Source organism: Microchirus variegatus (assembly GCF_963457635.1).
Source record: "Microchirus variegatus genome assembly, chromosome: 4".
Taxonomy (NCBI): domain Eukaryota; kingdom Metazoa; phylum Chordata; class Actinopteri; order Pleuronectiformes; family Soleidae; genus Microchirus; species Microchirus variegatus.
In genome coordinates, this window is record NC_139805.1 from 9,087,564 (window position 1) to 9,114,190 (window position 26,627).

Genomic DNA, 26,627 nt, shown 5'->3' on the forward strand with positions numbered 1-26,627 from the left:
TTGTGCAAAATTAATCTGTAAATTATGTAAATAATGCAGCTCATAACAGCTCATGATATTGATATTAAGTGGCGGGTCACATTAAATTGATTCTCTATTGTATTGTATAAACAGTCACTGATTTTCAAAGTTGTGGTTTTAACAACACAAAGTACCACGGCCACAAAAGGCAAACAAAGCCACAAAAGTCAGCATCTGTAACTTGCGTGTGAGGACTTTTAACATGAACTTCCCCGTGTTGTAATTAATCAGTGAGAACATGAAAGAACACACACAGAAAAAAGGGCTGACACAGCAGTGAGGAAAGATTAAAGGTCAGGTAGCAGAGATGGAGTGGACTGAGATAAAAAAAAAAAAAAGGCAGGGAGACGGGCAGTTTCTCTGGCGTACAGTCGGGTGAATGTCGTCAGAGGCTAGGAGCGGGGAGAAGGGTGAGGAGGTCAACAAGGAAACATAAATATTTTGATCAAGGCCAGATTGACAGGCGAACAAAGGGCACACGGAGCATTGCCCTCCAAAAACATACCTTTTCCCACAGAGCTGAGGAGGGACATTTCTATACTGTACATGTACATGTTCATATTTTATGAAATGGTTAATATTATTCTGCTTTTTTTTTGTTGGTCTTTGTGAACAGAAAACCTTTTGTACGCTGTGTCCTTCATTTGTAACCTCATGGAGGATTTACAGGGGTGGGCGAAGCAAAAGGACATATTTCCTGTTCAAATACTGAACGAGGTTTTTATGTTTTGAGTCGTGGAATTCTCCTCTGAATCTGTAATGGACGTGTCTTTGTGTTTTCAGTTGAACCCTCACCAAGCCTTTCCCCCGAACGAAAAAGAAATCTGAAAATCCTCTAACGTCCAAACCTTAAATCACAACTCTGATCAACACACGAGACTGAGTTCAATCATTTCCCTGCATGTATACAGTGCTCGACAAATTTATTAGACCACCTACCACAAATCTTTCAAAACCTTTGAAACTAAACTGCAGCAGACTTTACTCACAGTGTTGTGACTTTTGTGCCGTGGCCCAAGAGCCCAGTAATCGCCTATCAAAAGGTTTCAAATCTTATTTTTATATCATGACTTAAATCTTGCCAAACACTTGTCCAGCAGATGGGGCCTCTGAGGCACCTGTCATCACACCAAAACTATTTCAGTCTCAGTTTTAAAAAAGCATCAACAGATAAACAAACATGTTTGTGTCTTGGGAGCAGAGGTCATTCCACAGCCACGAACACAAATATCATTCTCTTCACTCTCGAAGCCTGGCACCGCACCGAGGCTGTGCCCTTTTGTCCAGTTTTCTTTATCGATGCTCTGGGACGTCATGAGAACACCACAGCCCTGCTCTCCAAACAAACCCATCATTTATTACATGTTATTCGTGTTTACACTCTCGCTCATCTGACTACTTCCCAATGCAGAAGTCTTTGAAGATTATATCTAAGATCTCCTCTGCCCCAACTCTTCCAGTGATCCGGCCCAGGCTAGTGAGAGCCAACCGGACACCCTCTGCTGCTAGAGCAAGGTCAGTGTCACGGTGCTGTTTGTACTGAGCCAGAGCAGCCACGCACTGCTGCAGGTGGGCCCTGTGGCGGGCCTGGGTCAGGGTGGGGGCTCCAGACAGAGGGTCGCCACACCTACAGAGGAAGTGAGAGAACAAAATGAACCAGAGCAATAAAACTCCTCTTCTGACTTTGTGCTTTCTTTTTCCAAACCAAAAACACCAGCACCTTCTACACAGTCTTTCCATTTGCAGCACTAATGTAAAGCTTAACATTGAATTGGTAGGAAATTATATGTTAACGCGTCATTTACGTTTAATTGTGTACGACAGGTGTCATGCAGCACAGTCGGACCGCAGACGCACTGCAAGTGGTGGAAATCCGGCATTCAAAAAACGTTACGTTATACGCAATGTGATGTCCGTTTCATTTCTATTTAACTTCAGACCTATGGTCTTATTTGCCTTTATTTATTTATATTTCAAAAAGCAGCTATACACCGCAGTGAAATTAGTTTCAGGTTGGATATTCAACGGGCATTCGCTCCAGATCTAGCAGCACCCTCCTCCGTCTCCACCCAGGGATGGGTGCACATTTTTTTTCAAAAAAATTGTCAGATTTTGGACAACATAGTATAGTATGTAGTTTTTGTCAAATTTTGGACCAAAATTCTTTTTTTTTTTAAATGGTCAGATTTTGGACGACATAGTATAGTATGATGTACTACATAGTATAGTATGTCGTTTTTGTCAAATTTTGGACCAAATTTTTTTTTCAAAAAATTGTCAAATTTTGGACAACATAGTATAGTATGATGTACTACATAGAATAGTATGACGTTTTTGTCAAGTTTTGGACCAAAAAAATGTTTTTCAAAAAAATGTCAGATTTTGGACAACATAGTATATAGTATGTCGTTTTTGTCAAATTTTGGACCAAATTTTTTTTTTCAAAAAATTGTCAAATTTTGGACGACATAGTTTAGTATGATGTACTACATAGACTAGTATGACGTTTTTGTCATGTTTTGGACCAAAAAACTGTTTTTCAAAAAAATTTCAGATTTTGGACGGCATAGTATAATATGTCGTTTTGGTCAAATTTTGGACCAAATTTTTTTTTTCAGAAAATTGTCAAATTTTGGACGACATAGTATAGTATTATGTACTACATAGAATAGTATGACGTTTTTGTCATGTTTTGGACCAAAAAAATGTTTTTCAAAAAAATGTCAGATTTTGGACAACATAGTATAGTATGACGTTTTTGTCAAATTTTGGACCAAAATTCTTTTTTTTTTTTAAATGGTCAGATTTTGGACGACATAGTATAGTATGATGTACTACATAGTATGGTATGACGTTTTTGTCAAGTTTTGGACCAAATTTTTTTTTCAAAAAATGGCCTGATTTTGGACGACATAGTATAGTATAAAGTACTGCATAGTATAGTATGACGTTTTTGTCAAGTTTTGGACCAAAAAAATGTGTTTCCAAAAAATTGTCAGATTTTGGACGACATAGTATAGTATGTCGTTTTTGTCAAATTTTGGACCAAATTTTTTTTTTCAAAAAATTGTCAAATTTTGGACGACATAGTATAGTATGATGTACTACATAGAATAGTATGACGTTTTTGTCAAGTTTCGGACCAAAAAACTGTTTTTCAAAAAAATGTCAGATTTTGGACAACATAGTATAGTATGTCATTTTGTCAAATTTTGGACCAAATTTTTTTTTTCAAAAAATTGTCAAATTTTGGACGACATAGTATAGTATGATGTACTACATAGAATAGTCTGATGTTTTTGTCAAGTTTTGGACCAAAAACATGATTTTCAAAAACATTTTCAGATTTTGGACGACATAGTATAGTATGTCGTTTTTGTCAAATTTTGGACCACATTTTTTTTCCAAAAAATGATCCCATTTTGGAGACATAGTAGAGTATGAAGTACTACATAGCATAGTATGACTTTTTGTCAAGTTTTGGACCAAAAACATGATTTTTTCAAAAAAATTGTCAGATTTTGGACGACATAGAATAGTATGACGTTTTTGTCAAGTTTCGGACCAAAAAACTGTTTTTCAAAAAAATGTCAGATTTTGGATAACATAGTATGTAGTATGTCGTTTTTGTCAAATTTTGGACCAAATTTTTTTTTTCAAAAAATTGTCAAATTTTGGACGACATAGTATAGTATGATGTACTACATAGAATAGTCTGATGTTTTTGTCAAGTTTTGGACCAAAAACATGATTTTCAAAAACATTTTCAGATTTTGGACGACATAGTATAGTATGTCGTTTTTGTCAAATTTTGGACCACATTTATTTTTCAAAAAAATTGTCAGATTTTGGACGGCATAGTATAGTATGTCGTTTTTGTCAAAAAAAAAAATTCAAAAAATTGTCAAATTTTGGACGACATAGTATAGTATGATGTACTACATAGAATAGTATGACGTTTTTGTCAAGTTTTGGACCAAAAACATGATTTTCAAAAACATTTTCAGATTTTGGACGACATAGTATAGTATGTCCTTTTTGTCAAATTTTGGACCACATTTTTTTTTCATAAAATGGTCCCATTTTGGAGACATAGTATAGTATGACGTACTTCATAGCATAGTATGACTTTTTGTCAAGTTTTGGACCAAAAACATGATTTTTTCAAAAAAATTGTCAGATTTTGGACGACATAGAATAGTATGACGTTTTTGTCAAGTTTCGGACCAAAAAACTGTTTTTCAAAAAAATGTCAGATTTTGGACAACATAGTGTATGTAGTTTTTGTCAAATTTTGGACCAAATTTTTTTTTTCAAAAAATTGTCAAATTTTGGACGACATAGTATAGTATGATGTACTACATAGAATAGTCTGATGTTTTTGTCAAGTTTTGGACCAAAAACATGATTTTCAAAAACATTTTCAGATTTTGGACGACATAGTATAGTATGTCGTTTTTGTCAAATTTTGGACCACATTTTTTTTTCAAAAAATGATCCCATTTTGGAGACATAGTAGAGTATGAAGTACTACATAGCATAGTATGACTTTTTGTCAAGTTTTGGACCAAAAACATGATTTTCAAAAACATTTTCAGATTTTGGACGACATAGTATAGTATGTCGTTTTTGTCAAATTTTGGACCACATTTATTTTTCAAAAAATGGTCCCATTTTGGAGACATAGTATAGTATGAAGTACTACATAGCATAGTATGACTTTTTGTCAAGTTTTGGACCAAAAACATGATTTTTTCAAAAAAATTGTCAGATTTTGGACGACATAGAATAGTATGACGTTTTTGTCAAGTTTCGGACCAAAAAACTGTTTTTCAAAAAAATGTCAGATTTTGGACAACATAGTGTATGTAGTTTTTGTCAAATTTTGGACCAAATTTTTTTTTTCAAAAAATTGTCAAATTTTGGACGACATAGTATAGTATGATGTACTACATAGAATAGTCTGATGTTTTTGTCAAGTTTTGGACCAAAAACATGATTTTCAAAAACATTTTCAGATTTTGGACGACATAGTATAGTATGTCGTTTTTGTCAAATTTTGGACCACATTTTTTTTTCAAAAAATGGTCCCATTTTGGAGACATAGTATAGTATGAAGTACTACATAGCATAGTATGACTTTTTGTCAAGGTTTGGACCAAAAACATGATTTTTTCAAAAAAATTGTCAGATTTTGGACGACATAGAATAGTATGACGTTTTTGTCAAGTTTCGGACCAAAAAACTGTTTTTCAAAAAAATGTCAGATTTTGGACAACATAGTGTATGTAGTTTTTGTCAAATTTTGGACCAAATTTTTTTTTTCAAAAAATTGTCAAATTTTGGACGACATAGTATAGTATGATGTACTACATAGAATAGTCTGATGTTTTTGTCAAGTTTTGGACCAAAAACATGATTTTCAAAAACATTTTCAGATTTTGGACGACATAGTATAGTATGTCGTTTTTGTCAAATTTTGGACCACATTTTTTTTTCAAAAAATGATCCCATTTTGGAGACATAGTAGAGTATGAAGTACTACATAGCATAGTATGACTTTTTGTCAAGTTTTGGACCAAAAACATGATTTTTTCAAAAAAATTGTCAGATTTTGGACGACATTGTATAGTATGTCGTTTTTGTCAAGTTTTGGACCAAAAAAAAGTTTTTCAAAAAAATGGTCAGATTTTGGACGGCATAGTATAGTATGTCGTTTTTGTCAAAAAAAAAAATTCAAAAAATTGTCAAATTTTGGACGACATAGTATAGTATGATGTACTACATAGAATAGTATGACGTTTTTGTCAAGTTTTGGACCAAAAACATGATTTTCAAAAACATTTTCAGATTTTGGACGACATAGTATAGTATGTCGTTTTTGTCAAATTTTGGACCACATTTTTTTTTCATAAAATGGTCCCATTTTGGAGACATAGTATAGTATGACGTACTTCATAGCATAGTATGACTTTTTGTCAAGTTTTGGACCAAAAACATGATTTTCAAAAAAAAATTCAGATTTTGGACGACATTGTATAGTATGTCGTTTTTGTCAAGTTTTGGACCAAAAAACAGTTTTTCAAAAAAATGGTCAGATTTTGGACGGCATAGTATAGTATGTCGTTTTGGTCAAATTTTGGACCAAATTTTTTTTTTCAAAAAATTGTCAAATTTTGGACGACATAGTATAGTATGATGTACTACATAGACTAGTATGACGTTTTTGTCATGTTTTGGACCAAAAAACTGTTTTTCAAAAAAATTTCAGATTTTGGACGGCATAGTATAATATGTCGTTTTGGTCAAATTTTGGACCAAATTTTTTTTTTCAGAAAATTGTCAAATTTTGGACGACATAGTATAGTATTATGTACTACATAGAATAGTATGACGTTTTTGTCATGTTTTGGACCAAAAAAATGTTTTTCAAAAAATGTCAGATTTTGGACAACATAGTATAGTATGACGTTTTTGTCAAGTTTTGGACGAAAAACATGATTTTCAAAAAAATTGTCCCATTTTGGAGACATAGTATAGTACAACGTACTACATAGCATAGTGTGACTTTTTGTCAAGTTTTGGACCAAAAACATGATTTTTAAAAAAATTGTCAGATTTTGGACGACATTATAGTATGTCGTTTTTGTCAAGTTTTGGACCAAAAAACTATTTTTCAAAAAAATGGTCAGATTTTGGACGGCATAGTATAGTATGTTGTTTTTGTCAAATTTTGGACCACATTTTTTTTTCATAAAATGGTCCCATTTTGGAGACATAGTATAGTATGACGTACTTCATAGCATAGTATGACTTTTTGTCAAGTTTTGGACCAAAAACATGATTTTTTCAAAAAAATTGTCAGATTTTGGACGACATAGAATAGTATGACGTTTTTGTCAAGTTTCGGACCAAAAAACTGTTTTTCAAAAAAATGTCAGATTTTGGACAACATAGTGTATGTAGTTTTTGTCAAATTTTGGACCAAATTTTTTTTTTCAAAAAATTGTCAAATTTTGGACGACATAGTATAGTATGATGTACTACATAGAATAGTCTGATGTTTTTGTCAAGTTTTGGACCAAAAACATGATTTTCAAAAACATTTTCAGATTTTGGACGACATAGTATAGTATGTCGTTTTTGTCAAATTTTGGACCACATTTTTTTTTCAAAAAATGATCCCATTTTGGAGACATAGTAGAGTATGAAGTACTACATAGCATAGTATGACTTTTTGTCAAGTTTTGGACCAAAAACATGATTTTCAAAAACATTTTCAGATTTTGGACGACATAGTATAGTATGTCGTTTTTGTCAAATTTTGGACCACATTTATTTTTCAAAAAATGGTCCCATTTTGGAGACATAGTATAGTATGAAGTACTACATAGCATAGTATGACTTTTTGTCAAGTTTTGGACCAAAAACATGATTTTTTCAAAAAAATTGTCAGATTTTGGACGACATAGAATAGTATGACGTTTTTGTCAAGTTTCGGACCAAAAAACTGTTTTTCAAAAAAATGTCAGATTTTGGACAACATAGTGTATGTAGTTTTTGTCAAATTTTGGACCAAATTTTTTTTTTCAAAAAATTGTCAAATTTTGGACGACATAGTATAGTATGATGTACTACATAGAATAGTCTGATGTTTTTGTCAAGTTTTGGACCAAAAACATGATTTTCAAAAACATTTTCAGATTTTGGACGACATAGTATAGTATGTCGTTTTTGTCAAATTTTGGACCACATTTTTTTTTCAAAAAATGGTCCCATTTTGGAGACATAGTATAGTATGAAGTACTACATAGCATAGTATGACTTTTTGTCAAGGTTTGGACCAAAAACATGATTTTTTCAAAAAAATTGTCAGATTTTGGACGACATAGAATAGTATGACGTTTTTGTCAAGTTTCGGACCAAAAAACTGTTTTTCAAAAAAATGTCAGATTTTGGACAACATAGTGTATGTAGTTTTTGTCAAATTTTGGACCAAATTTTTTTTTTCAAAAAATTGTCAAATTTTGGACGACATAGTATAGTATGATGTACTACATAGAATAGTCTGATGTTTTTGTCAAGTTTTGGACCAAAAACATGATTTTCAAAAACATTTTCAGATTTTGGACGACATAGTATAGTATGTCGTTTTTGTCAAATTTTGGACCACATTTTTTTTTCAAAAAATGATCCCATTTTGGAGACATAGTAGAGTATGAAGTACTACATAGCATAGTATGACTTTTTGTCAAGTTTTGGACCAAAAACATGATTTTTTCAAAAAAATTGTCAGATTTTGGACGACATTGTATAGTATGTCGTTTTTGTCAAGTTTTGGACCAAAAAAAAGTTTTTCAAAAAAATGGTCAGATTTTGGACGGCATAGTATAGTATGTCGTTTTTGTCAAAAAAAAAAATTCAAAAAATTGTCAAATTTTGGACGACATAGTATAGTATGATGTACTACATAGAATAGTATGACGTTTTTGTCAAGTTTTGGACCAAAAACATGATTTTCAAAAACATTTTCAGATTTTGGACGACATAGTATAGTATGTCGTTTTTGTCAAATTTTGGACCACATTTTTTTTTCATAAAATGGTCCCATTTTGGAGACATAGTATAGTATGACGTACTTCATAGCATAGTATGACTTTTTGTCAAGTTTTGGACCAAAAACATGATTTTCAAAAAAAAATTCAGATTTTGGACGACATTGTATAGTATGTCGTTTTTGTCAAGTTTTGGACCAAAAAACAGTTTTTCAAAAAAATGGTCAGATTTTGGACGGCATAGTATAGTATGTCGTTTTGGTCAAATTTTGGACCAAATTTTTTTTTTCAAAAAATTGTCAAATTTTGGACGACATAGTATAGTATGATGTACTACATAGACTAGTATGACGTTTTTGTCATGTTTTGGACCAAAAAACTGTTTTTCAAAAAAATTTCAGATTTTGGACGGCATAGTATAATATGTCGTTTTGGTCAAATTTTGGACCAAATTTTTTTTTTCAGAAAATTGTCAAATTTTGGACGACATAGTATAGTATTATGTACTACATAGAATAGTATGACGTTTTTGTCATGTTTTGGACCAAAAAAATGTTTTTCAAAAAAATGTCAGATTTTGGACAACATAGTATAGTATGACGTTTTTGTCAAGTTTTGGACGAAAAACATGATTTTCAAAAAAATTGTCCCATTTTGGAGACATAGTATAGTACAACGTACTACATAGCATAGTGTGACTTTTTGTCAAGTTTTGGACCAAAAACATGATTTTTAAAAAAATTGTCAGATTTTGGACGACATTATAGTATGTCGTTTTTGTCAAGTTTTGGACCAAAAAACTATTTTTCAAAAAAATGGTCAGATTTTGGACGGCATAGTATAGTATGTTGTTTTTGTCAAATTTTGGACCAAATTTTTTTTTTCAAACAATGGTCACATTTTGGACGACATAGTATAGTATGACGTACTACATAGTATAGTATGACGTTTTTGTCAAGTTTTGGACCAAAAAACTGTGTTTCAAAAACATTTTCAGATTTTGGACGACATTGGTTCTCAAAGTGCGGCCCGGGGGCCAATGGCGGCCCGCAGAAACATTTCTGGCTATGACTTTTTTGTCAAATTTTGAACGACATACAATAGTATGAATATTTTGTCAAATTTTGAACACACTCTAGTATGAGTTTTTTGTTCAATTTTGGACAACAAACTTTACTATGAGTTTTTGTCAAATTTTGGACGACATACAATAGTATGAACTTTTTATCAAATTTTGGACCACATACAATAGTATGACTTTTTTTGGTCAAATTATGGACGACATACAATAGTATGACTTTTTTGCCGAATTATGGACCACATACTATAGTATGACTTCTTTGTCAAATTTTGAAAGACATACTATACAATGACTTTTTGTCAAATTTTGGACGACATACTATACGATTACTTTTTGTCAAATTTTGGACGACATACTTTTGTATGACTTTTTTGTCAAATTTTGGACGACATACTTTTGTATGACTTTTTTGTCAAATTTTGGACGACATACTATACGATTACTTTTTTGTCAAATTTTGGACAACATACTTTTGTATGACTTTTTTGTCAAATTTTGGACGACATACTATACTATGAGTTTATCATCAAATTTTGGACCACATACAATAGTATGAACTTTTTGTCAATTTTTGGACGACATACAATAGTATGACTTTTTTGTCAAATTTTGGACGACATACTATACTATGACTTTTTTGTCAAAATTTGGACCACATACAATAGTATGAATATTTTGTCAAATTTTGGACAACACACTCTAGTATGAGTTTTTTGTTCAATTTTGGACAACAAACTTTACTATGAGTTTTTGTCAAATTTTGGACGACATACAATAGTATGAACTTTTTGTCAAATTTTGGACCACATACAATAGTATGACTTTTTTTGGTCAAATTATGGACGACATACAATAGTATGACTTTTTTGCCGAATTATGGACCACATACTATAGAATGACTTCTTTGTCAAATTTTGAAAGACATACTATACTATGACTTTTTGTCAAATTTTGGACGACATACTATACGATTACTTTTTTGTCAAATTTTGGACGACATACTTTTGTATGACTTTTTTGTCAAATTTTGGACGACATACTATACGATTACTTTTTTGTCAAATTTTGGACGACATACTTTTGTATGACTTTTTTGTCAAATTTTGGACGACATACTATACTATGAGTTTATCATCAAATTTTGGACCACATACAATAGTATGAACTTTTTGTCAATTTTTGGACGACATACAATAGTATGACTTTTTTGTCAAATTTTGGACGACATACAATACTATGACTTTTTTGTCAAATTTTGGACGACATACTATACTATGACTTTTTTGTCAAATTTTGGATGACTTACTATAGTATGACTTTTTTGTCAAATTTTGAACGACATACTATACTATGAGTTTTTTGTCAGAAGTTGGACCACATACAATAGTATGAACATTTTGTCAAATTTCCGACCACATACAACAATAGTATGAGTTTTTTGTACAAATTTTGGACAACATACTATAGTATGAGTTTTTTGTAAAATTTTGGACCACATACGATAGTATGACTTTTTTGTCAAATTTTGGACGACATACTATTCTATGAGTTCATGCTCAAATTTTGGACCACATACAATAGTATGAACTTTTTGTCAAATTTTGGACGACATACTATACTATGACTTTTTTTTCAAATTTTGGACGACATACTATAGTACGAGTTTTTTGTCAAATTATGGACGACATACTATAGTATGACTTTTTTGTCAAATTTTGGACCACATACAATAGTATGACTTTTTTGGGTCAAATTTTGGACCACATACAATAGAATGACTTTTTTGTCAAATTTTGGACGACATACTATACTATGACTTTTTGGTCAAACTAAGGACGACACAATAGTATGACTTTTTTGTCAAATTTTGGATGACATACTATAGTAGGACTTTTTGGTCAAGTTTTGGACAACATACTATAGTATGAGTTTCTTTGTCAAATTATGGACCACATACAACAGTATGAACTTTTTGTAAAATTTTGGACTTTTTTATGTCAAATTTTTGGACTACATACTATAGTATGACTTTTTTTCAAATTTGGGTCAAGGTACTATAGTATGAATTTTTGGTCAAATTTTGGACGACATACTATACTATGACTTTTTTGTACATTTTGGATGACACTTTTTTCTCAAATTTTGGACCACATACTATAGTATGACTTTTTTTGGTCGAAATTTGGACAACATAATATAGTATGACCTGTGTCATTGAAGATGAAATAATGAGGGAATAGCCCACAATTGTCCACGAAATAGCTTTTCAGTCAATTGTCCAATTACTTTTGGTCCCCTAAAAAGTGGGAGGCACATATAGAAAGTGTTGTAATTCCTACACCGTTCACTTGATTTGGATGTAAATGCCCTCAAATTAAAGCTGAAAGTGTGCAGTTAAAGCACATCTTGGTCGTTTCATTTCAAATACATTGTAGTGGTGTATAGAGCCAAAATAAAGAGAACTGTGTCGATGTCCAAATATTTAATAGTCCTAACTGTAGTTTAAATGCTGTGGAGGAAATCAGTCCTCCTGATGGGAACTTTCAAATGAAAACATGTAGCATGATAAATAATGATTATTTCTGCTTACAGAGTTTTGACACTGCTGTGCAGCATGGCCAGAAAGTCCTGCAGTCCTTCATTAGTGTGACATGAGATCAGACAGACAGGAGGAAGTCCAGAAACCTGTCTCATCTCCCTGTCCAGCTTCTGTCTTTCACACTCAGGCAGTAGATCACTTTTATTCAACACCAGCAGGCACCTGTCTGAAGAAAACACAAACATCAATAAAGTTTTTTTTAATCTTTTTTACACCAATGACTCAAGTATTACTTACTCACTCACTTACTTGTTATATTTTACTAGAGAAGCTCATGTACTTTGTTATCAGGTAATTATGTTGCATATTTAAATCATGTGTTTTGTGGAGCTCTACTACTACTTTTTCTACTACTACTACAACTTCCATACTACTTCTTCTACTACTTCTACTACTACTTCCATACTACTTCTTCTACTACTACTACAACTTCCATACTACTTCTTCTACTACTTCTACTACTACTACTACTACTTCCATACTACTTCTACTACTACTACTACCGTACTATTTCTACTACTACTGTACTACATCTACTACTACTGTACTACTTCTACTTGAACACTGCAATTTCTATACAGACCTGCTACTACTACTTCTTCTACTACTACTACTACTTTTACTACTACTACTACTACCATACAACTTCTACTACTGCTACTACCATACTACTTCTACTGCTACTACTACTACTACCATACTACTACTACCGTACTACTACTGCTACTACCGTACTACTTCTACTACTACCACCATACTACTTCTACTACTGTACTACTACTACTACTTGAACACTGCAGTTTCTATACATAACTACTACTACCACTTCTTCCACTACTACTAGTAGTACTTCTACTACTACTACCATACTACTTCTACTACTACTTCTTCTAATAATACTGTACTACTACTACTACTACTTGAACAGTGCAATTTCTATTCAGAACATTTACTATTGTGAAATACTCCACCACCCAACATTTTAATGATGTGACAATGATGTAACAGATTCCAGTAGATGACCGATGACAGGATAAATTACATTTTAGAGCCAAAAACTGAGTGGTTGAATTTCAGGTCATAACACAAAACTGAGGACTGAAAACAGTGCAGGTGAAAGAGACACAGAAGTTGGCTGGACATGATACCTGTCTCAGGCTGCTCCTGGGAGGACAGCACACTCCTCAGGTGTGTCTGAAGGATGTCTACAGCCTGCTTAGCATCAGTGGGAAGGTGAGCACAGTCCACAACTACAAGAGTCAGATCTGCCTGCTCCACCCTGACACAAAAAAAACCCACACACAGATAGATGAATGTTTTAAGGATTTGGAACAACTGTGTTTTGTTGAATTGTACTGCAGAAGAATAAATAAGAACTGCAGTCTATGTTCCACAAACAGTATGAACAGTGATGTTTATATCATTCATGCTGAATACTCTACGGTGCTGCACCTCTATCTCTCTGTGAGCTTTCAGCAGCAGCAGCGGATGCTTGTACTTACCATGTCCTTCCTGTAGTGACCCCGGTCACAAGCCTCTGGCCTGCTCTTGGCACAAAAAAAATTCCCTGACATGCTGTCCACCCTTCCTATACACTTAAACAAACAAACAACATTTTTTATTCTATCATTTTTCCTCTGATTCTGTTATGACTCAAACGATTTCGATAAAGTCACCGATTTACAAGTGAATGATTACAATCAATTATCCATGAATACAACTGGAGGGAGTCATTGTTCCACTTGAAACTAGTTGGAAAGCAGTCATTTAAGATCTTATTTCCAGCTGATGAACCTGCCAAGTACTTTGGCAAATATTCACCATCACAGGGCCACATGGAGACAAACAACCATGCACTTTCACAATCACACCTATCGTCAATTTAGAGTGTCCAATTTACCTAATCTTCAAATCGGTATGTTTTTGGACTGTGAGAGGAAACCAGAGAACCAGGAGAAAACCCACACACACTGTGAGAACATGCAAACTCCGTGTAGAAAGGTCTTTGTTCCGACCAGGTTGCAAACCTGGGTCTTCGTGCTGCAAATGCAAGAGTGCTAACCACTTCACCATGTGGCCCCCAAATCACGTCAAATCCAAAACAACGTCATTCTGGCAGGAATATGTACAGTTTAAAGCCACAGACACATACTTGCAGAGTCAGTTCACCATTAGTTTTGTAGTTTTAGCAACACTTTTATGTCACCATATAGAGTCATTATTTCTGAATTACTTGTTAGATGTTGGAAAACAACTTGTTTGCATTTTTAAAATAATAAATGTTTTCATGTTAAAGTGTCAAGTATTTAGTGTGACCTACACTTACACTTGAACAATGGCATGGGCCTGGCTCTCTTAAACCTGGAGTGGAACCCTAATTGACCCTGGGAAAAAGCTCTAATAGACCAGCTTTACTAGAGACAAGCTTGAGCAATACATTGAGTTAAACTGATTGAGAGCTGATTGTATAATCCTATCATTTCTAGACGTGTTCTGCATATATTCACATTATTGATAATTTATTTATGGCACATACGCTTGTTTCCTCATATGTCGCTCTCTTTTTACTGTGACACACACGCACGCATGCACACACACACATCCTGCTACTCGACTGAGCACCTATACCCCCACGCAAATTTCCCAGAACAACACCCTCACTCCCTCGGACAGGAGTGCAACCAGCTGCACACATGTGGCCCTGCCCATGCACACGTGATGCGTGAAGATGAGATAACACCTGATGAAGATGTGCTTTTACGTATGCTCCAGCGAACAAACGAGGCTCTTCTCTGACCATCCTGAGTGGTGAAAAGAGCTTAAGACCTCGGCCGAAATTTTTCAACTTTACCTGTGATTCTGTTGATAAATCTCTAACCAGTCCTCTTCTCTGAAAACGAAACTGAAAGAGTTTCCCTGTGTAATCAACAAGGACTGCCAGAATCTAAGACTTTTACTCTGTACTGTATTTACAAGACAACATACAGTGTATGTTAGGCAACTCATCTCTTTGTCGGCTAGGGAGAGGTAGAGCGTTTTTACCAGATCCTCAAAGATCTCAAAAGATCTTTTACTAGCTTGAATCTCTTGTTTATATTTTATATTACACACTTTTATTGTAATGTCTACACACCTCTGGACTCATATATAATGTAAAGTTTACCAGAGTGAGTTTATTCAAGTGAAGATACTGGAATACTGCATGTCTGGCATAATGTCTACTCTGATGGTTGTGAAAAGCACTGCTGGATATATACAGTGTTTCACCAATTTATTAGACCACCTGTCATAAAAAAAACAAAAAAACATATATTATAGAAATCTTTCAAAAACTGTTATTGTTATTTATTCGTCTAATACATTTGTTAAGCACTGTATTTTTTTTATTTCTAATATATCATTAAAGTTGTTCTGAGATATTCTGCTTGATCTCTGTCAATTTAAAGTGATCAGTAAAATGTACTGTAAATAATGGATAGCCATGTTACTGCCGTAGCTGTGGTATTTATGAACAGTTCTTACAAAGACAGGAAACGTTCAGTCATAAATCAGTTATTAATCAATGTATGGCGTGAGCTGTAGGCGTAATTACGTTTCCTTATGGTCTCCAGAAACATCTCAGTGCACATGGACAAGTGTGTGTATCGGGGTTGATGCTGGTATGAGTCAGTGAGTCTGCCTGTTTGTATATGATGAAGTGGTGATGACGACCGCTACCACCGCTGCTATTCTTCCCTGGTGTAAACAGTGGAAGTGGCTGTTAGTAAATGGTTGTGTATGTCCAGGCTCTATATTACACATGAAGAACCTCTTAATGGTGGAAAAAAATATCGTTACACAACCTCCTGAGTGTGTTTGTCCCATGTATTTATAAACGTGGCTCAGTAATAAGAATAAACTCTGGAGGTTACATAGACATCACAAAAATATGACTGCATGTTGGAGGGAATACCGCTGACTTATTTCTTCCTTTCTTTGTTTCCAGTGACATAACGCACTGGTCCCAAGCCTAATTTGTCCTGTTACTCATGCAAACAGTGGCTAACGCAGCTACGCAGGACTGCGTATGTTATTGTTTTGTACTGATAAGCAAAGTTATAAAACGGAATTAAAATTTCCTCCCTACCTTTCCCGAGCTCGGCGGACTCCCTCTCTTTCGACCACGTCTGGGCTGTCTCTGAGGCCCGCTGTGTCACTCAGCAGGACGGGGAAGCCGCCGATGTCCAGTGCCGTCTCCACTATGTCCCTGGTGGTCCCAGCCATGGGAGACACAATGGCAGCAGGTCTCTGGCCTGTATTTAAAAAAGCACAAAGGAGGTGACGTTCAGCATTTTTCAGCAAATCACAAAAAGGCCAAAAATCCCCAATGTGTTTGTCAAACTCAAACTTGATGACTTCCCCAGCAAATCTGTGGTTAAGACATGTTCCTAGTGAAGACAACACCTGAACAGCTAAGTAATTTAACTAAGTGATTTCCCTGAACAAACAAACATTAGAACCCAAGTAAATAGTCAGTGTCTTCAGGGCATTTTTGCCATGGAAATACAAACTGAGATTACCATTTGCTCTAGAGTTGTAATGATGATTTATAAAATTGCTTCAAATTATATATTTTGTTCAGCATTTTATGAATAAGAAATTATTTCTCTGCTCAAACTAAATGACATAACATCCCTGACACTCTTACCTTTCTAATATTGAAAGCTCTATTGTTCAGAGTGGATATAAATAAAGTTGATACAGTACTTAAGTTCCACACTGTCCAAACACTACAGGAGATTTTTCTTCTCATGCTTTTCCTTATTCTATACACAGGGCCGTTTCAATGACTCTTATGCCAAGTAACTCTCATTATTACTTGAAAACTGTCTGGCCAGACTGAAGACTTATCAGAACAGGAACAGATAACGGGGCTTTATCTTAAATTTGATAAATACACCTATTATTCTGATAGGAAGCCGTGAGGACCCACAACTGAGTCTCCACTCTGGATAGTTTATGTAATGGCCTTCTTAATGATTTCAGGATACAATTTCATAAACAAACAGAACTCCGTGCCATAAACAACATGGGATTCATTAGGCTGATACCAAATGACCCTAGAGAGTGATTTATAATCAGAGAGGAAAAGGCAAACACAGATTACATAAAACACATGCAGTGTTTGCTTAGATCTACTGTATATATGTGCCAGTATGATACACAGTAATGACTTTTCATTATGTTCTTTACAATTTTCTAAACTGTGATTCCAATAGCATCTGGTGCATGGCAAGAATCAGCCTCGAGAATCGGTAGAATCTGTGTGAGGAAAACTTAAAATATTTGAATTAAGGAGGAGTTTCAACTGTTCACAGGTAGCTGTTTCTGTGGTCATTCTTTAAAATTATACACGTTTTTACCCTTTCTGTCTCTACATGAAAATATTTATCTTCCATTAGTAAGTATAGTCCAATAGTAACACGGTCAAAAGCAGGATAACTGGTATTTTCCATTCTATGGTAGAAATGTGGTAAAAAAAAAAAATGGAAATATGATCATCTACAATTGAACAAACTCAATCTGGTAACTTAATAAGAGGAAACGCTGGAGGACATTTAGTATAGGACACTGACAGTACTTGATTTAAAACTGATTTATTTCAAGGTCAGTGTGTGTCTCTTTGTTTAAAATTGACCCCCCTTCAATATTGTTCCCTCTGCAGCCATTCTTTCTTTTCTTAACCATGGTTGATGCAATAAGAAATGTGTATGTGTGTGTGATATTTCTTAGGTCCTCTTACAAAGTGTGTTGAGCAGACTACTTTTTCCCGCATTCGTAGCTCCTGCGATGACCACCTGAACGCCACTGCGAAGCCGCTCGCCCTTCCTCTCGTCCTTGAGGTGCCGCTCCATCTCTGCTTGCAAATTGCAAACCGATGTGTCCACTGCCGGTGGTGAGAGGGAGACAAAGACAGAGAGGGAACAGGACATGACGAGTGGGTCGTGTTTAATCTCACTTTCATGTCCTTGAAAAGGGAATTTCTGTCCTTTGAGGGAAAAAGACCTGTCGCCCTGCTCCTGACACTCTGCGTCTAGACAAAAAATGGGTCATGGACGTGTCTCTTTCCCCTTTGACTGAAGCGGAAAAACGTGTTTAACAATACAGTGCGTCAGCAATTCATCATTTTTCTGACAGAAAATAAATTTTACCTGTCAATGGTCCTGCAGTACATTAAATACAACATATGTGGAATGACTTGAGATGAAACCTTTAAAATGTATATATAACAGAAATCATGTCACTGCTGTTTCTTTGTCAGTGATAATGGAAGTGAAATTATGCCAGATTTTCTATTTTTGGGCACCAGTCTATTATTATTTGCTCAGAGGCAAGCGCCAACATTTCCTGTCACCAAAACAAATAGGAGTTCCCAGGGTTTATTGTGTCGAAACTTCACAACATCTGAGGCTCTCTGAAGAGCTCTGCCAGTGCCAGACGCTAGGCGACAGGCTCAGGGGGGACATCCCTCATGTGCACAGACACACACGCACACACAGACACAACCTTATAGGGACTGTGAGAATGACAAAAGTGGCAAGTGAGACAACATTTGGGCTGTAGATGGTGGTGCTGGCAGCACTATTTCTGTGAGTGGCATGGCAGGTTGTCTTTGAAGGTAAGACGAATGCTTTTACCGTCCCCCTGGTCTTCTATCCACACATCCTTAAGGAAATTGCCTTTTGAGCAGTCCGATGTCTATGGCTTCTCCCCGCTGTGCAGCAACCTCACACGAGAGCGTTAGAAGATCCAAACAGGAAAGAATTCAGGCTCCTCTCTCTTTAGACAGCGACAGAACCTTGAGACCCGCACACCTCCCCTCTAAAGCCCCAGAGATCACTGTCCTGTTATTTTTCTGCAGCACACAGGACAAAGTTCACCACACATACGTACCTTGGTTTAAAACCCCATCCTCAATTAGCTCATCCTCACTGAAGTCGATGAAGGCCTCAACATGAGCGAGACACTGTGAGACATGAAAAATAGAGATTAGAGATTCAATTCAATTCGAATATATCTATTTATATATAAAGAATATAAATACAATTACGTTAATTTGAAAGAGCTAAAAACACAGAAAATGTGGATGCAATGAACTGGAAACAATTGTACAAAACATATCAACAAGTAATACAGTCAATATGCAATGTAAAGAATAAAAAACAGTTGCTTATAATAAAAATGAGAAAAACAATTATATCTTACAGCAGAAAAATATACAGACAGACTTAAAATCAATTCCAGTAAGATTTCCATGCTTATTTGCTTATGATTGATTTTGTGTTGTCTGGTCCATCATTATGCCTTAAACTGTCACTGTTGTCTGTTAACTTCTCCATCAATAGGATTAAAAATGTATATTTAAGGATTTCTTAAGCGCTCACCCATAAATTTATTCACTTTAGATACCTTTTATACACTGATATTAGATTAAATTGTTCTTTTACATGCATATTTTTGAGACAGACTAAATCAAGAACATAGAGTGTGAACCACACCACTGATCACTATCGTGATTGACACAGCTGAACATAAACACAATAGTAGTATAGCTGCACAAAAACAGGAAGCGTCAGATGTCCATACTTTAATCCTTCCACAAAAGTGGGAAGCCAACTGTGACAAAAACAGCATTGTTTGAGTGTCAGATAAGCGTTTGACCCAAAGCATCATACAGATGGTATACCTCTGATTAAATGGATTTCCAGAACTCTGGATACAAAATAAAGGCCTGTGCAAATTGCTTCTAGGAACTGCCTGAAGAAAGCTGCTGACAAGCAGCTAACCAGTTTCTCATGGGAGAAGACCAGGCCCGGTTTGGTCTGATCGGGTGCCAAAGTGTTGCAAAATCACTTGTCCACATTTTCTAAAACCGCACGCAGTGGAGGAAGATTTGGCTCAAATCCACTGAGGTGAAGTGGTCATGTGCGGTTAGTGACCCGCTGCTCTGTACGAGATGCAAAAAGGAAAATGCAGCCTCTGTCAGGATTGGATGTAAACAGGATAGACATAAAATCACAAATGCCACCACAATGTGAGACACAACCTTTAGTTCAGTTGGACTTCTTTTGAATTAATGTAAGAGGATAAAAGTAAAGTCTTTACAGCTTACCACTTATATCCATGAAGTGAAAACTGTACAAACAAATCCAACAAATCCCATAAAGTAAAATGAAGCACTGTTTAGATCTTATGTCGCTCAGATACATTGCCCCTCTCCCACAGTAAAGACAGAAGAGGGCAACAACAACTCTGCTCTAGTAAAGTGAGATATGGCAGCAAGCAGGTTGGGATATGACTGAAAACAAAAAGAAGAGCCCACTAAAACTTTTGCAAGTGAATTATACTGATAGGAAAACCTGATCGTTGAGCTATTTGATGAGATAAACCCTTTTTGGCCGCAGCCGCCTCTGTACAAACAAATGCTCCCTCAGTCTGATAGTTTTACTTCACAGAACCTGTTTTCAGATTAAGGACGAAAGATACTCAGAAGAGTGGAAAATACTTTATATGGTTGTTATTTGAGTGAATAGCAGCATGTTACAATGCAGACAATGCCTTTAAGTACGTCTTGTTCTTTAAAAGTCAAAAATAGAGCTGCCACTCTGAACACTTACTAGCGGCTTTCCTCAGGAAAGTCCAAATTAACAGCTCGACAGCAGTGACTCAGAGTAAACAACCTGACGGAACATCTAACATTCTCAAACTGTTCCTTTACAGAGTGACATAATCACATAGTGATAGCAATGGTCTTAGGGCTGCAACTATTGATTTTCTTCATCAATTATTTGGATTGGATTGAATTTGGATAGGTTAACAAGAGTTTTTGAAGAGTGCAAAAATCACAGAAGAGGTACTGGGCCCCTTCGGCATGACTGCACCAAACTGGTTGGTAAAATAAATGTTAAAAAATAGAACACTATAAAGGATTAAAACACTTGGTTCACATTAACATTGTACAGTTACAATGTATAAGTATAACGTAAACTTAGTACACACAAAACCTAATAGTTGCGTGTGTGTGCGTGCATGTGTTTGACAGCTTTAGTATTGAAGCTGTTCTTCAGTCTCATGGTGTGATATTCCAAACATAAAGTAAAGGTGGCCACTAACCAAAGATATTCAGTTTACTGTTAAGAGGAGAACATTCATTCTGAAATCAGAGAACTCAGAGACTAAAACTAATTATTGAATCACTTTACCAAAATAAATGGTAGGTTCCAAACATCTTCAAAATGATAAACACCAACAAGTTGAAATTGATGATTGAATGTTCATGAACTAAACTTTGACTTTTGTTTTCCCAGAGCTGAAAGTGATGCAAAACAAGTATCTACAGTACATCGATATTTTTGATCCTCAGTAATGAGCAGAAAATGCACACGCTGCACGTGCTACAACACCATGGAAAACAGGAAGCCTCAGGTTCCCAGAGGTTAATCCATCATCAGTGTGGCAAAAAAGCAGCTGCAGAAGTACAAAAAAAACGGAAAGCATTGTGTGGGAGTGAAACCACTGAGATGTGACCTACAGCCATAGTACCTGCGGGTTGTTTCCAATATTGTTGTCGGAGAAACACTCGATATGATCATGGACAATGTTTCTCCAGGGAGAGATTCAGGATTCAGGATCGTGGCAGCTTGTCAGGATCTTGTCAGGATGCCACAACCCAGGCTAATTCATAGCAGAACAGAGCATTGTTTTTTTTAAAAAAAGGATTTTCTGTTGGAGCCTGGGTCCACCTGTCAGTTTGTAGCTTTGGTGGTATAAAAAAAATACAAAATCGACGAACATCTAATCACACTGAAGACTAACGCAAATTGAGCATGATTATAGGTCAAAGTTCAAGTTCAAATGTCGTTGTTTTTATTGTTATTATAACAACAAAAGAACAGATTAGATGAATAAAGTGAGCTCCAGTGCAGATGTAAACACCTCTTGTTTGCATGTTTGAAAACCTGTGTCACTCTGTCAGCGCTGCATGTATGAATGACTGGTCAACGTACCCGTTTTAGTTTGCGGCTCCAGTTCTGATAGAGGCGCCCCAGATCTCCTGACATCTGCCTGAGGGCCTGTCTCCTCTGGGCTTCTGTCTCGGCGTGGATCAGGTCCCCGAGTCCTTCCACCTTCACAAATCATGATACAACTTAATATTTAAAACGAACTACAAATGGTGCATTTTTATGGTGAAATACTGTGAATGCTTACAGTACATCTATTTATTGTAATTGCCCCTTTTTTCCCATTGATTATGTGTGCAATATACAGTATGTATACTGTATAATATATAAGAAAGAAATTTTATTTCGGTATTATTTACAGGACATTATCACAAAAAATATCACATGATTGAATACAGATTTGTATTCCTGAGTGATGGTTGAAGAAGCTCTAAAAGAAACTCATACTGGGATAATTATTGTGACTAAATTACAGTACTGCTCATAATAAAAAGACACATTTGCAATATTTATCTTTTGATAAGTTACTTGACTCTTTACTGCTAATATTTCCCTGAATGATAATAAAATATAGTATTTTATATACACAATATCCAGTATAGTAAAGAATACACTCAATGAGTCCCAAAGCTGTATTCACACGTTTTTGCAAAAAGAGGGTGTGTGTGTGTTTAATGTTCTTCTACCTCTGTGAGACCCAGTTTTCCTGCTTGAAAGGCCCTTCGCGTGAACTCTCCAGCTTCAGCAGGCCTCATGCCAGGCACGCTTCCTGAGAAGCACAAACACAGCATACAAACATGCAAAAATGTGCAAGGTACAAGGAGAGCTTGCATCATACACACGAAGTGCGCACGAACACACACGAAGTGCGCACACAAACACACAAACACACACACACACACACACACACACACACACACACACACACACACACACACACACACACACACACACACACACACACACACACACACACACACACACACACACACACACACAGGAAGGAGGAAAACGTGGGTTCAACATGTCACTTGGGGTTCACGTGGTATGAAAAACAGGCACAACTGTGTGCAGGTTAAAGAGGTGACATTTTTCATTGTCTTCTCAACACTTTTTCAAGTCACATCAGCGAGAGACAATGGTGAGCAAAATCATTTAGCAAATGGGGTCATGGTCCATTCACAGCAGCCAAAATAATTATGTAATTATCATCTAAATATTACTGACAAAACCTTTCAGGTACAAAAACTGTCACCAGCATGTTGCTGTATTTTCTTTCCCCCTTTTTCTTATTTAAAGCGGAACTAGACCGGAAGTTCCTATTATCGCTGTTTTTTTGGTGTGTATCTGCGTCATTACCTTGTTTAGCCCTGACGGTTCAAAACAAACAGTTCAGCCATTGCTGAGAACGTTGTGTTTTATTGTAATCTCGGGGCTCAACGAGATCACTGAAAATCCCGTAAAAGTTACGTAAGCAGCGGTTCTCCTGAACAACCGATCGTCCTGCTCCGGGCGGTAGTCCGGGCACATCCGGTTACGTACATTGAACCGCAGAAGAAGAATAACGTCCGTTGTGGAGGTGTTTCACGAGCGACAGTGTCTTCTGACTCTGGGTCTGACTCCGGTTTAAAGTCATAAAAGGGACTGCGGCGGGGAGTCGTGACGAAGCTATTTTTAAACACTGTTAAAACAATGTTTTGATAATGAGGAGCAGTGCATCCGCCGTTCCAGAGGGGGGCGCTGCGCTTCTGAGAACGGATGTGCTGGATAGTACTGGCCAATCACAAGACTCTGTCTTCTGGGGGTGAAAGTTCACTCTGAAATCTCGCAGCAGAAAAACACTGACAGAAAAGAGGATTTCTATCGGCTAGTTCACAGCAACTAGGAGGTTTTTGACCATAAAAACAAGTTAATATATGTAAGTAGACCTCCATAACTAACATTTATGTGCAACAGGACCACTCTATGTGACCTTTAATTATTCTAGAACAGAAATGTATATTAACTGGTGACAAGCTCTGTTAACATTTCTGATTATGTAATACTGCCCCCTGGTGGATCAGAGGGAGAACTGCAGGAACTGCAGTTGGTTTTCTCTTTTCTCGTTTTCTTTTTTAAGTCACAGTGATGCACAGTTGCTGAACTGGACCATATTCTATGTTTAAAACCTGTATGTATGCTTTAAGAAATCAAGTTTATGAAAACAATTATACAATAAAAACCCTGTAAAGTCAGTGGATGTACTTAATTATCAGCCTACAATCGTCATCTGGATGTTACCTAGAGCCTGAAGAACAGCAGTAATGACAGCAGTACCACCATGGATGTGGAACTCCACACTGTCCTCTCCTGTGAAACTGTGAGGAGCTGATGACATGAACACAAGAGAGAAAACAACAAAAAAATGTGTTAGGTGCCAAGTGACAGGAAACAAAACAAAATGTGTCATATTTGTACTGGTCTCTGATTCTTTTGTTTTATCTGATTTACATGGAGTAGGGGTGGAATGATGAGTGATTGGCAGGTGGGTGGTGGTAAGGAGGCTCTGTTTTTATCTTGAGAAGCATTTTGAGTTGCATGGCTTTTTATGAGACATGCTATATAATAAAGTCTGATTGATTGATGGCTCTCAGAGTACCATACTATAGTTAAATTGTGAAATTTGCAACATTCTGCTCACAAGATATCAAGAAACAAACATCCATCCATCCATTATCTACCGCTTTATCCTCATGATCTTAGTAAATACATAGTCAAGCAAAGTCATGAGCAAAGAGTCTTCTAAAAGCTCTGATTTGGGATGTCCTGTATATAATGGGTATGTCATGAGATCACAATTGTGTGTGTATACACTGTAAGAAAGAAAACTGACCAGGAAACCAGAGAACAAGTCCACGGTCCAACACTTCTTTGCCTTTGGCGTCTGTGATGCTTCTTAACAAAGCTTTGCGTGGAGGAGGCAGGCTGCTGTGTGTGAGCCCGGCCATACGCCTCAGTGCTGTAGCCGAGGCTGGACCACTGACTCGCACCACCGCAACACCACACCTGCCATGACCCGATGACAAGGCAAAGACGGTATCAGCATCAGCCAGTCCAGCTGGAACGCCATCCCAGGAGGACAGGAGTCTGCAGGGCAGAGTTCCTCTGCTGGGGATAAGAGAATGATACACTGTAACTAGTCAAACATATACAGTGCTAGTACTCTCTTTTTATATATTTGTTCTTATGGATGCATTGTATTATATTGGCAGACATTGGCCTTAAAATGAATTATCCGATATCAGTAAACAAGCCAAGATCTGCCGATATGACTAATGACTAAAACAGTAGGCTGAAAAAGCTGCCTTGACTTCTATGCTAGTGCCCCCTACAATTATTATTATTGTAATGCTTGTTTATTTAAATGTAAATGTTATATATATCTGCTGTGAAATAAGTATGAAAAATATTATGGTAATTTTACTACAGAAGAGACTAAATTATATCTACAGTTCGACAAAAGGAAAGACGTGCATATCGGTATCCGTTATTGGCCCATGCACTCTGGATATATCGGCATATTGGACATAGGTCAAAATTAGCATCATACACATTATATTGTATAAATACAAATCTGTTGAGTGTGATATTGTAAAAGGACAGCTGAAAAGTACACACCTGAATATGAATAATAAAAAATGCACTTATAAAAAACAGTTATGTATGAAATAAGAAATACAGGAGAGTAAAATACATGAAATATGATACCAGGTGATTTAAAGTTAATGGAGGAATCTTCATACTTTAGTCCATTTGAAAATATAAATACACGGAAAAAAGTAAAGAGGCCAGTAAATAATAGTTGAAATTGATATAAGCTGACCAACCTGATCCTATGCGTGTGGACGGCAGCTCTCATTATTCCACGACAGACAAATGAAAACATAATTAAAGGACAGTGATACTAAATATTTCACTCATGGCTCATTTGTTAGAGACGAACGACGGTACAAAAATATGTTCCGTCCTTGACAAAATCATGATGTCAACCGTCAGCCACTGTAAGTGTACATTTTCGACGTAATGTTATCTCGTGAATGTCGACAATTAATAATTATGTGATAAGTTTTCGCATCCAGTGTGGAGAGTCTAACCTCACTTTCATGCATCTAGTCGTTACTCCCTCTGCTCATTGTGATTGGTAAACATTTTCCATAACCGCCACTCTTTCTATGTTTCTATTGGTTTTTAACCTGTCAATCTCGACTAAGTCACGCCTACGGTACGTGGATAAATGTGGTCCGTGTAGCAACTGAAGGAGACAAAAACATTGACTCGATATATAAATCTATACTCATTTAGACAACAAACTCAGACTATATTGACTTTTA

At 35.9% G+C, this 26,627-nt stretch overlaps 1 protein-coding gene across 1 annotated transcript; it reads right to left on the reverse strand.

Annotated features, from left to right (window-relative positions):
* Window positions 1-1,021: 1,021 nt before the first annotated feature.
* On the reverse strand, window positions 1,022-26,182 carry gtpbp3 (GTP binding protein 3, mitochondrial; the record flags this gene model as incomplete). Its single annotated transcript, XM_083887427.1, has 11 exons — window positions 1,022-1,648; window positions 12,248-12,422; window positions 13,405-13,535; window positions 16,383-16,548; window positions 18,039-18,182; window positions 19,190-19,262; window positions 22,303-22,422; window positions 22,944-23,026; window positions 24,538-24,624; window positions 25,130-25,404; window positions 26,124-26,182. 11 exons carry the CDS (start codon window positions 26,180-26,182, stop codon window positions 1,417-1,419), a joined length of 1,545 nt encoding a protein of 514 aa, XP_083743553.1. The 3' UTR covers window positions 1,022-1,416.
* Between the last annotated feature and the right edge of the window lie 445 nt (window positions 26,183-26,627).